The following is a 12,433-nucleotide window of genomic DNA, read 5'->3' as shown; positions in this document are numbered from 1 at the left end:
CTCCACAGCCCTGTGAGCTCTTCCACAAGCCCCAGCTAAAGCTTGGAAAAGAAATGAGCGCAAACATCACACTGCAGGAATCGTTATGTCCCACAAGTCAGTTGTTTATTGACTTTTTTCACTGAACAAGATGTACCCCATTCCCAACAGCAGCACAGCCTGCCCTGTGCCCCAGGTGCCAGCAGGCTGAGCTCTGTGGCTCAGGCTGTTCTGCTGCAGGTGAGCTCTGCAGTTCCTGACAGCTGACAGCAGGCTCAGGCACACTCAGTTACACTGCTCAGGGCAGAATATCTGCTACCTAAGGTTCACAATTGAAATTCCACAACATAAAAGAGTTTCATAAACCAGACCAGACCAAGCAGAGAGCCGTGGTGCTTTGACAGCTGAAGGTTTACAACAGTTTAGCAATTTGGGTCATGTACAATTTCCAAATCCCGTTTGTCTGACCTTTGTAGCAAAGTATGAGAAGCAGTTCCCTAACAGCACAGACTAAAACAGGACTCACCCATCACAGCACTCTTCAGCACAGACTAAAGCAGCGCTTCTCCTTCCCGTGTCTGCAGGGCCTCTCTATCTGCTGCACAGCCACTGACGTCCACAGCAGCAACTGGGACTTCAGACAGCGTTATTTCCACGTATCCACACCTCATTTTGCTCAGGGTTGGCCCTCACAAGTAACTTCACGGTGGACAAACCCACAACTAGGTTTGGCTGAAGCACAGCATCCACCTCCACTTGCATTAAATACATTTATTGCAAACATCTTTACACAAAAATAGGTTTTCTCTAGGCCATTCACATGCAACTTCAAGGCGGGAAGCAACTACCTACAGTACAGCTACTTCATCTATACAGGTTTCATGTCTGCCACACGTGGTACAATTAATTATTACATCTTAGAACTGACCATCCATGCACCGCTCAGAGCTGTCAGCACAGGAGCTCAGGAGCCAGAGGTGTTGTTGCTTCCGAACCGTTGGTTGACGCTGTGCAGCAAGTGCTTGGGGAGGCAATTCCAGGAGCTGGCCAACATCTCCTTAAAGCAAATGACTGCTTCGAGGCACAGCCTGGGGGACAGGAGCACACAGCTGCTGTTAGCATGAATGGAGTCCTGCAAGGTGAGCTAAGAATCATTTACAGCTGTCTGCTGCCACACCACTACTGAATGGAATCTCACTCTGTGCCCATACTCAGCTGCTGTTGTTTCAGCTCTCTTTAAAGGAAGACATGTTTTCAAGCATTTTAGATTAGCATTAAACCTGCACCAGCTGCTTTAGAAGGGGACACCACAGCTTAATGTTCAAGTCTTGCTTTCTTACCTTACAAGAGATCGTGGTTGTAGAGAAAACACAAGTATTTCATTACTGTGAGCCTGCACGTGGGAGGGAGAAAGAGAGAATCAGTTTGTGTGGATCCTATCATGACAGCAGAACCAAACCAGCCAAGGCTCAGAGGGATCTGGGTGAGGAAGGCAGACACAGCACAGGTCTGGGGCTGGAGTTCACATAAGCCAGACCCAGAACTGCTCACCAAACCTGTGGTGCCTGCAGTTAGCACTAAAGGAACCACAGGTGGATCAGTGCCCCCCGTCCTGCTCTGCCTGGCCAGCACCCAGCTCAGCAAATGGAACAGCAGCAACCCAACAACCCCTGCGGGTGCTGCTGGAGCTTCCAGGTCTCCAGAGATCTGCACATGAGATCCTCTGGGCCCAGGGACTGCAGCAGGCTCAGCAGTCGCTGTTTTTTATTGTTGTTTTTAAGGGTGATGTGTTGCACCACTCTTGTTTGCCACTTGCTGGCTCCACCTGACACCCCTGGTTCTTACATTAAAACATGCAGCCGTGCTCATTCCCAGTCACTTTCCAGCCACGTGGGGACTTCACAGACCATAATACTCCCTGTCCTGGCTAAAGAAACCCACTCTGTGCCACGTGGCCTCAGCAGGGCACCGCAGTGAAGAAACTGCTTTGGGAGGGGCCCACTGAGCTCACCTGGTGAGAAGCACCGAGCAAAGCTAAAGCAGGAGCCAGCAGATGAGAGCTCCAAGTGAAACACCACCATGAGGGAAACAAACCACGTCTGTTTGAACAGTCAGTAGTGACCTGCTCTAGAAAAGCAGCACGTTTCCCCTTAGAGCTTTGTTTGTGTGTCTGCCAGTCCTGCAGACACAGGATGAGAAGCACTTCATGCCTGCTGCAGCGCTAAGGAATTGCAGCTCCTGGGGGCAGGGCAGGGCTGTGCAAGAAGGAAAGCAAAGCTTGGGATAAACTTACAGCTTTAGAATGGGCCAGCAAGTTGTTGGCACAGCCCCCAAAGACGATCACCTCTCCCTCTTCGCTTGCACAAGCAGTGTGCCACAGCCTGCAAACAGAAGGCAGCATTCAACAACAACACTCCACCCAAAAAGCCACTCTGGGGTTTGAACTTGAAGCTGACACACGCAGGTCTGCCTTCCCAATGCTATCCTGCAGCACTGACCAATGCAATGGGAGTTTGTGGTTTGAGGAACAGAACTCCTGGCCGGTCAGTGCTGGACTGGGCAGGCTGCTCTGGTTAGAGCAGGGCTGCGGGGCTCAACTGCCTGCAGATACAGGCACACATCAAACTCCTGCAGGATGGCTGCAAAGAAAATACAGCCTGTGAGAGCACTGCGTGCCCCTCGAGTCAACAGGCTGAAGGAACAGGATCTGTACCTCTCTTGTGGCTTTGCAAAACAGCCCCCTCCTCACTGCCAGCAGCAGGGCCCACGGGCACAGCAGGGAACCACTGCTGCCATAAGCCCAACCCAAACCTCTTCCCCAGACACGATGGGTCACAGCTCAGTGACACGGGTGTTTATGATGCCCTATGCGTGCATCACCATTGCTTCAGTGCTTTTTAAATTGCTGGTCATCACCTCCAATTTACTCAGGAGGTCTTTATGGAATACAAAAACACCCTGGGGGGCACAGGGCCAGCTCTGATTGAAGACGCTGAGAACAGTGTGTGTCTGTGGCACAGCAGGGACACACGGGCTCCAGCCAGCTCCTGTGCTGGCACACACAGCTCAGGGCCCCTTCAGCCTGCACATCCAGCCCCAAATCCCTGTTTCCTGCAGCTTCACAAACAAAGCACTGAGCTACATGCTGGCTGCTTCCACCACGGGCACAGCACTGTCATATACAGATACTGCACGTCAGTGTTTGTGGGGTAGGAAATGCTAACACAGGGTATTGTGCTGTTAGAAAGACAAGCAGTGTGAGCAGTGTGCGTCCTCCCTCAGTGCCATCACACAGAGCCCCCCATTCTTTTTTCTTTGCTAAGTTTCCAAGACAGGGTGCACCATACCTGGGTTTTTCAGAGTAGTTATGCTCAAACTGTACCCACTCGTTCTTGCTGATACAATAAATCCAGGCATCACCTGAAAACAAGCAAAACCCCAAATATAAACAGGATGCTTTTAGTTCTGTCATGGTTGTTGCAGTAAACCAGTACTATGGTATAATACAGTGCAGGCTGTATAATCTTTGTTCTTAAATAAATCAAGTTTTTCAGGACAAACCCTCTGCAGCTTGGGGGAACAGCTGTTTACAAGGATAGGCTGTGACAGGACAAGGGGGAATGGTTCTAAAGTGAGACAGAGGAGGTTTGGGTTGGATATGAGGAGGAAGTTTTGGAGCCAGAGGGTGGTGAGGCAGTGGCACAGGTTGCCCAAGGAGGCTGTGGATGCCCCATCCCTGCAGGCATTCAAGGCCAGGCTGGATGTGGCTCTGGGCAGCCTGGGCTGCTGGTTGGTGACCTGCACACAGCAGGGGGTTGGAGCTGGATGAGCACTGTGCTCCTGTGCAACCCAGGCCATGCTGTGATTCTATGAAGCTCTGGGCTGCCTGTCTGAAAACAGCACTTTAATAGGAGGAAAGACAGAGAACTGCAGAGCTCTTACTAACTGCAATTTGCATGTGATGTTTCTAGAGCAGCCTGAGCTCTGTAAATAGCAATGCCTGCACACACTCAGTGACTCCTACTCTGTCAACTCAGCTGCTGGCCACAAGGAACCGGATCACAGGACATCACAGGACGTGGAGGGAACGTACAAAGACTTCAGGGTGACTATGCAGTAGCTCAGGCTCTTATTGAAGAACACAAAGACAAAATCCTTTTGGAATGACTTACTTAATGGCTGCTTGTCAGTGGTGAATCCTCCAAAGAGAAAGAGATGATCAGAGGAAATGGGTGTTAGGGAATGCCAGGAGCGGCCCACCGGGCAGACGCCTTGTGCCATTCTGTGTTTCAACAAGAGCACCATTAATCACTGATGTGCTGAAGTTAAACAGTGCTGCTCATTATTTTTCGGGTCTTTGACCCACATGACTTCGTGCTGCACGCAGGTCATGACCCAACAGCAAGTTTTTACTGTGTCTAAAGCAAAAAGAGGTTTGCTCATATGAGGTCTTGAAAAAACGCTGCTGGCAAAAACCAGGGAGCTCATCCTACTTGTGTCTGCTCACCTACTGCCGTTTACTAAGCTTCACTGGATTGATTAGAAGTGAATAAAGATGACACCTTTACACTGCTTTCCACACTAAGGAACTGGAGTTTTAGTACCTACATTTCATTCCACTCCCACGTATCCAAATTCAGGTAGTACAGGTCGTTCATTCGGGACTCCTACAACAAAGCAGAGCGTGGCTGGAGCGCTGCATTTGGGTTTTGGTAGCACAGCTCTCAGCAGGGCTGTGACTTACTCTGTATCTGCCTCCAAACACAAAGCCTCTGTTTCCCACTGTAGCACACGCGTGAGCTGCTCGTGGTGATGGAGTTTTACCCTGGGAAAAGAAAACATGAAATAAGAAGGGAAGTTTATCAGATGTGTTAACAAAAGAAAACCTCATTCCAACGGAAACCCCCAGTGGTCAGCAAGGCATCCCAGCCCCACAAAGCAGCCAGCCAAGGAAATGAGGGGCTGAGCTATGGTCAGACTTAAGGTCACCAAGGAGCAGGGAGCAAAAAGTCGTTCTGTGGGCAGAAATGTGTGAGGCAGAAGGCTTCACTGTAAACAAGGTAATGATATAATGAATGCCAGGCAGGATTTTTGTCGAGCTACTGTGAAGTATCTAAGATCCATAGGTATTCAGACAAAGCAGATCCTCGGTAATTTGAGCAAGGAGTTACTTATCTCACATTTCATTTCTTCAAACCCTGTGGCAGCCTCACTCTATTTGTCCCTAAATACTGCTGGGACACTTTAAATGAGGCCACTTTGCAGTTACAGAGCTTTTTGTTTTGACAAGGATCCAGCAGTCAAGTGACACACAAGGAGCTGCCACGGACACACACAGGAAACCATGAACTTTGTTTCCCTGAGCTCTCCTTAAGAACAACACCACTGAAGCATGAAAGAAAGCAACTCAGTGGGAAAAAAGATGAAGAGATAAAGAGCACAGAACAGGAGAGCTTCTTACTTTTGGAGAGGAGGGAGAAGCCACGGAAACAATGTAAACCAGCACTTGTTATCGGCCTCAAGTTGCACCAGGTGGAGGCACGGGTTAGGAAGAATTTCTTTCATCAGCAACCTATTCTAACTTAAATGTAAGCAGTGAAGGCAGGCCTGGCAGAGTCATGTCTGATTTCACAGACTGCTAGAAGAGATACAGCACGACTTTCTGAAGAGCTGTAACTTCAACTGCTGTAAGAACAGTGATTACCGTAGTTATAGGCTGGCTCCAGGTAAATGTTTCAGTGTCCAGAACATGCACGTGGTCATTCCACCCTCTAGGAAGCCCTGAATTCTTTAAAAATATTTACAGAGAAGCAAGTTTTAGTAGGCACTAATGAAATATTGGGTGTCAACAGAAATAACTTCAAGGTGAGAAAAGTTTGCTTACCCAAAAAGAGGTCTCATCAAATTCAAAAGTTCCTCGTTGTTTCCCTTCAGGAAAATAACCATAGCCTCCAAAAAAGATTAGCCTGAAACAAAACATGCAACAAACGTGATCACATTTCTCACTACCAACTAAAGCTCTGTAAAGGTTGGGCTCAGACTGAAGGCAGGGAAGCACCTCTGACTTCATTATTTCCAAAACATCAACAGTGCAAGTTTGCCAGGTGTGGGGCCCTGTTTCTTGCCTAACCGACCTCAGCACCCACACAGAATCCCTCTCTGGAGGTGTTTCCCAGGCCCCAGGCTGCTGAGCTTTGCTGCTGTTCTAAAAGCAAAGCTGCCAGGCCAGCTGCCTGATCCCCGTGCTCCAGCCTTCACTCTCAGGGCTCCCACACAGAACTATGGGTTCCTGCCTCTGCCCTTTCCAAGCGTGCTGCTCAATTTCCCCAGTCCCAAAAGATTCACAAACAGTCCTTTGAGAAGCCATGGAACATAGAGAGCGTGTGGGTGAGAAGAGAGAAGCCACCAGAGAGGAGAGGGCTGAAAGGCAGAGCTCAAGTGCCTGTTCTGCACAGAGCCCTGTGTTTTTGCCAGAAAGTCTTAATGAAGAAACAGAAAACAACCGATAAAGCTGACAGAACTGCCACAGCTTGAGTCCTGCAAATCCACAGTGAGCTGTCTCTCCATGCCTGCAATCTGGAAAGGAACACCACAGGCACTCTGCAAGCTTTGCTTTCTCTGCAGCGAATCCCACAACAAATGCAACCAGCACAAACCAGGCAGAATTAAGAACATGCACTGCTGAAAAAGCAATATATGTTTTTTTTATTAAAATGGCTTCCTGCTCTCCTGCTTGTGAAGCATCAAAGACACACAGGCTGTTCCCCGAGATAAGAACAACAGATTGCATTTTGTGTGTAATGGGAATCCCAGAACAGGCTTCTCTGTCCTTGCCAAGAAGGGCACAGATACAAGCAACCACTCTTTACAATAGCAGACCAAGAAGGCACTGTGGAAGATTCGCCTGTAAGGAGCCCACTGTTTGCACCGTGACTCACGTGGATACTTTGTGGCTTACACACACCCAGACTGGGAATTAGGTCCTTCATTTAGCAACAGCTAAAGGACAGAGCAGATTTAAAAGGCTGGGGGACAAATCCAGCATCTTCCCAAAGCACATTTGTGCTGCAGGCAAGAAGTCCTGCTGCTGCAGCTCTTGTGCAAACAGAAAGACACAACAGCAAGGCTGGGAGTGATGAAAAGCACACACACACACACACACACACAAGGACTGCTGTGCTTTGTTGCTGGAGCCTTACTTGTTTTTGTAAACCCACACGCCGAGTTTGTCCTTTGATGAAGGGGGGACCCCCTGACACTCTACTCTGACCCACTGCAGCACTTTGTCCGTGGATCTGGAATTTAACATGTAGAACTGTAGAAAATAAAAAGATTTCTTTTACCCAAACAGTTAGCTGAAAGCTCAAGTCTGACTGATGCTACACCAACAACCTGTAATTGGCACGCATTGGTACAGCAGCACTACGTGAGCTCTCTCCCTCACTGCACAGAGTACAGATAACATGAGGAATGAACTGTGGACCCAAAGATCCTTTTGCAGACTCAGGCCCCAAACATTCTGTTACAAAAGGAACAGGACCGTGCACAAATGGGACCATTCAGGAGCAAATGAAGGTGTGCACAACATCACAACTGCCTTGTAACTTAACAGAACAGTTCCAAAAAAGTGTTTTTAAAGCTTTTGCACAACACCTCCTGAGATTAATTCAGCAACCTCTGGAAATTTCCACCTTTCAAAGAAGCAAACCTGGAAGCACTAGTGGGATATAATTTACAGGGTGAACTGCAGAGCAAGTGCCTCCCAAACAAGTAAAAGGTCACAGCGCTCCTCTGTGCTGGAAAGCCACCAGGGAGCAATGGTGCAGAGCTGGAGGCCAGCCTCAAGTTTGGAAAACAGATTATCTGACCTGCAGCAGAGAACTAACACACCGAATGGATAAAAGTGTGCCAGCTGATCACCTGAGTGGAAAATAAAGAAATTCACGTGGTGAGCACAGCGTTTTGTTAGCCAGAACCTCTCAGGCAAGCACGAAAACACATGGCTTCAGTTGGTTTGCACCTGAGGAAGCTGCTGACAGGGCATAAAGGCTGCTATCTGCTTGCCAGAAGGTGAAGCCACGGAGCACACAGGGCCTGGATCCACATTCAGGATCCCATTACTAACATTAAAGCTCTGAAACGATCTCTGATCCGTCCAGCAATTCAGAAGAAAAAGCTTCTGTGATTTGCTAAGCTGATACATTTCCTGCTACAGATAGATTTTAAGTAACTGAGAAGTCCAGCTCTGTACAGAACGGGACCAAAAGCTAACAATGAGGAACTCATTTGTGAGAAAGGGTTTACTAAATTACTGACCTTGTTTGTGTTGCCACGTGCATGGTGTCCTCCAAACAGATACACCACCCTGTCTACACACACAGCACAGCTTCCAGACATGGAGGGTGGAACATCTCCCTCTGTCTTACTCTTCTTCCTACGAACACAGATTCAGACATTATAGCTACCCAAAATAAGCAGGAACGATTTTGTCTGGAGCGAAAACCTGAACCACCACCATCACATCTGTAACTCTGACAGATCGCTGTGCAGCACTCAGCTCTGAGTTTTTCAGACCCACGCAAGCTTGAACACAACACCAGGCACTATGGGGAGCTGGGGTGGGGAAAAGACAGCTGAATTATCACGTGGTTTCTGAGGGAGGAATCCTGTCTGCCCAGTGCAGGAGTTCAGGGTGCTTTTCCCATTCCATATCCCAGAAGAACCCCAGGCAAAAAGGCTGCACCTGTCCAAACTGCGGGTTTCATTTTGCTGCTGTTTTTCTCTAATGTCTGTAGACACCATAAACACACTGAAGGCTTCCCAAACCACTCTGCCAACTGCAAGAAGTGCTGAAGTTGCATTTCCTGCTAAGCACGGAGGAGACTGGGTTTCACAGCACGTGGCCCCAGCCAGCTACAGCATCAGAGCAGCGTGTTCCCTTCTCCTCCTGTGCTTTCAGGCATGCAGTTCCACACCACGTTATGGCCCCTAGCAGACCCAGCAGCTTCTTTGGCAGCTTAAATACTTAACAAAAAGGACAAGAAATAAAACACAGGAGGTACCCACAACGCTTCCTCTGCCACCACGTGGCACCCACTCAGTGCTCAGGTGTTTGCATCCTACCCCAGACATCCCAGAACACCCCATGCTGATGCTGACATTTGCCTGTGCTGACTCCCTGAGCTCTCTCTCCCACTTCACCCCACTCACTCCTGGGAAAATTTGTTTATCACATGAAAAAAACCACAAAATAATAACTTTGGAAGTATTGTACACAGTATGCAACAGCAGGATAGGTGGGAACAAAAAAGTCAGGGAGTTCCCCTTCTGCCCACAGACCCTCAGTGTGGTCATTGTACCAATTTAAGACACTTTTTTTCCATAAAGCAAAAGATATCAAGTTAATTATTTACTGTACCATCTTCCAGTTTCCATGTTGTAGATCCATATTTCATCTCTAGGCAGATAGAAGTCATAAAATCCCCTAACTTGGGCATTCTGCAGAACAGATCAGAAAAGAAAAAGGACGCTTGAATTACAGGCAGCTCTGAATGTTTACAAGCCCTCACAGACCCAACCTGCAAAAACAACAGGAGCAGTGCCTGCTGCCCTCTTACATCTCCTGCCTGCACACAGCTATTTGAACCTTATTACTGTTTCTGCTGGGGACCAAACTCCCCATGGTGCCACAGGCTGGGACACATGGAAGCTGAACCCTACGTTCACATGCCAGGCAGAGCAGCCTGGGTGCACAAAGGAGCCAAAGTGCTCTTTGTAATTCCCATTCCCACGACACCAACTGAATAATCACAGAACCACAGCACGGTTGTGTTGAAAGGGACCACACAGCTCCCAGCCCCACCCCTGTTGTGGGCTGACTTCCCCCCAGCTCAGGCTGCCCAGGGCCCATCCACGGCCTTGGGCACCTCCAGGGATGGCAATACATCAAAGCTTTAAAATTCACCCACTGAATCTGCTGTCCAGTGAAAAATGATTAATTTTAATTCCTGTCAAAACTGTAGAATGGTTTGGCTCCACTTGCCATGCACGCACCTCAACATGTTAAATAACCAACTCGTGATTGGTAACATGCAACATACAGTTGTGGTGATAACGGTGTAAAAAAAGCAACACTTTGCAGGGAATGCATTCCATAGCAGATTGTACGTTCTACCTTTATAACTGGAGCTTTAGCTTTTTAGAGGAGGGATCAGAATCACAGAATGGCCTGGGTTGCAAAGGAGCACAACGCTCATCCAGTTCCAACCCCCTGCTGTGTGCAGGTCACCAACCAGCAGCCCAGGCTGCCCAGAGCCACATCCAGCCTGGCCTTGAATGCCTCCAGAGCCACGTGCAAACAAACAGTACATAATTACAAGCACTAAGGGTGACAGACAGGTAGCACAGAGCACAGTGTACCTTGTATCCTCCCCAGACGTACATGCAGCGCCCATCAGTCACTGCCACGTGCCCGCTGCGCTCTGCAGGGCTGTCGTTCTCCAGCTGCTCAAAGCTGTCTTCAGCTGGAGCCGGGAGCTCTTCATCTGCCTGCAGGTCTTCATTATCATCAGCCATTTTGATCTGGTACAACACACAATAACGGAACGGTTTTGAAAACCATCAGGGTAAACAGAGGAAAAAAAAATGATAAACCACACGCTTTCAGAATGATGTTCTTCAGGAAGAAGCTTTCACATCACTCAGGAAAGTTTCAGAAGGGCAACAGAGCTGTGAGGGCTCAGGAGTGCATATCTTACAGGGAGTGGCGGAGAGAACTGGGACTGCTGTCCCAGAGAAGAGGAGCTCAGAGGAGCCCTCATCGCTCTCTACAACTCCCGGAAAGGAGGTGGTGGTGAGGTGGGGGTCAGCCTCTGCTCCCTGGCAACAGTGACAGCATAAGAGGTGATGGCCTCAAGTCGTGTCAGGGAGGGTCAGCTGGATGTTAGGAAAAAGAATGTCTCAGAAAGAGCAGTCAGGTGCTGGACAGGCTGCCCAGAGAAGTGGTGGGGCCACCGTTTTGGGCCTCCAAAGCAAGCCTCCTCCCCCCAAACCATCCGTGCTGCTCAGTGCAGGACCTCACCTACATCGCAGAACAAAGCAGAGCCCCTCTCTGCATTACACCGCGGACAGAAGGCCCAAACCTACCGACGGGGCCCAGGAGGAGCTCCAGGGCAGCACCAGCTGGGAGATGCCAGCCTCAGGCCGTCAGCTGCCGGAGCCTTCGGGCAGAGCGAGGGCTGAGGAGGCCGGGGGCAAAGCAGGGCTCGGTGTGGGCAGGGGAAGGCCTTCAGGGGGGCACGGAACGCGCGCGGGCTGCCGGCGACTTCAGCCTGAACCGCCTCAAGGACCGGCACTGCAACACCCCCAGCACGCAATTCTGCCGCGTTAGTTACGCTTCAGAGACCCCTGCCCACGCCTCTGCCTCAGGCCCACCAGACCCGCACCGAGCCCTGCCCACGACCAGCACTATTTGCGCATCGCAGAAGACACGCCACACAACGCCTGCGGCCTTCGGCCACGCTCCCCCCGCACCGAGCGGCCCCGAGCCCCGCACGGCACTCCAGCCCTTGCCTCAGGGGGTCCCGCCACCTCCCCTCGGGGCGGGGCTGAGGCACAGCGCTCGCACAGCGCCGCTCCCGACCCGGCCGCACCCCCCGCTCACCTCAGCGGGCCCCGCGCAGCACCAACAACCGCCGGGGCCGCACTTCCGGTCGCACTGCGCAGCACCAACAACAGCAGGGCCGCACTTCCGGTCGCACTGCGCAGCACCAACAACCGAGGGCCGCACTTCCAGTCGTACTGCGCAGGCGCAGCTCCGCCCGGCGGGGGAGGGGCCGCAGACGGGGCGGCGCAGAGGCGCTGCGCTATGCGCAAGAGGTTGGGGCTGTTGGGGAAAGCTGTCGGTTTCAGATCTTTGGTTTCAGACTGTAACACGTCACAAAGCATCCAAACGGGTCGCTCTCCAACTCTCTATAAAACTTTAATGACTGCGCTCCTGTTAACTAGGTATCTGAAACAGAAAAATAGCGAGTACTACATCTGCTCTTCTTTAACCAATAAATAAACGTTTTTTCAACAACAATTAAATAGAAACTTTACACGTTCCAATACAACGTACAGCCTATTTCCCAAAGCACTCGGTGCTGACAGGCGCTGTAACGCTCCCTCCCCTCTCGGTGCGGCTCCCTTCAGGCTGTGCTTCCACCCCCCGGTGCAGTGTTCAGCTCTGCCTTTCAGCCAGGTGCCAGATAGCAGGTTGGTTGATCTAAGGGTGGGATTCGGTGGTGCTGTGCCAGGTGTGACTCTCCCAAGGGCAGTGCTCCACTCACTTTTCAGAAGGCTGGTGCCATAAGGCTGCGGTAAGCTCTGTGGCTTAAGCCACATTTTGGTCAACTGAATGCATTTGGTGGCACATCACCTTCCAGAGGAACAAGTTGTATGGGCTGTCTCGTTA

The 12,433-nt window shown here is 50.3% G+C and overlaps 1 protein-coding gene across 1 annotated transcript; it reads right to left on the bottom strand.

Moving 5' to 3' along the window:
* Positions 1-943: 943 nt before the first annotated feature.
* KLHDC2 (kelch domain containing 2) lies at positions 944-10,554 on the bottom strand (the record flags this gene model as incomplete). The annotated part of the gene is made up of 13 exons (XM_079537921.1): positions 944-1,067; positions 1,320-1,372; positions 2,273-2,360; positions 3,327-3,399; positions 4,152-4,261; positions 4,588-4,646; positions 4,724-4,804; positions 5,684-5,767; positions 5,864-5,945; positions 7,179-7,294; positions 8,296-8,413; positions 9,398-9,477; positions 10,399-10,554. The coding sequence occupies 13 exons, from the start codon at positions 10,552-10,554 to the stop codon at positions 944-946; spliced, it is 1,224 nt and encodes a 407-aa protein (XP_079394047.1).
* Between the last annotated feature and the right edge of the window lie 1,879 nt (positions 10,555-12,433).

This window comes from Tetrao urogallus (genome assembly GCF_951394365.1).
Source record: "Tetrao urogallus genome assembly, chromosome: 6".
Taxonomy (NCBI): domain Eukaryota; kingdom Metazoa; phylum Chordata; class Aves; order Galliformes; family Phasianidae; genus Tetrao; species Tetrao urogallus.
This window is presented reverse-complemented; position numbering and strand designations above follow the sequence as displayed.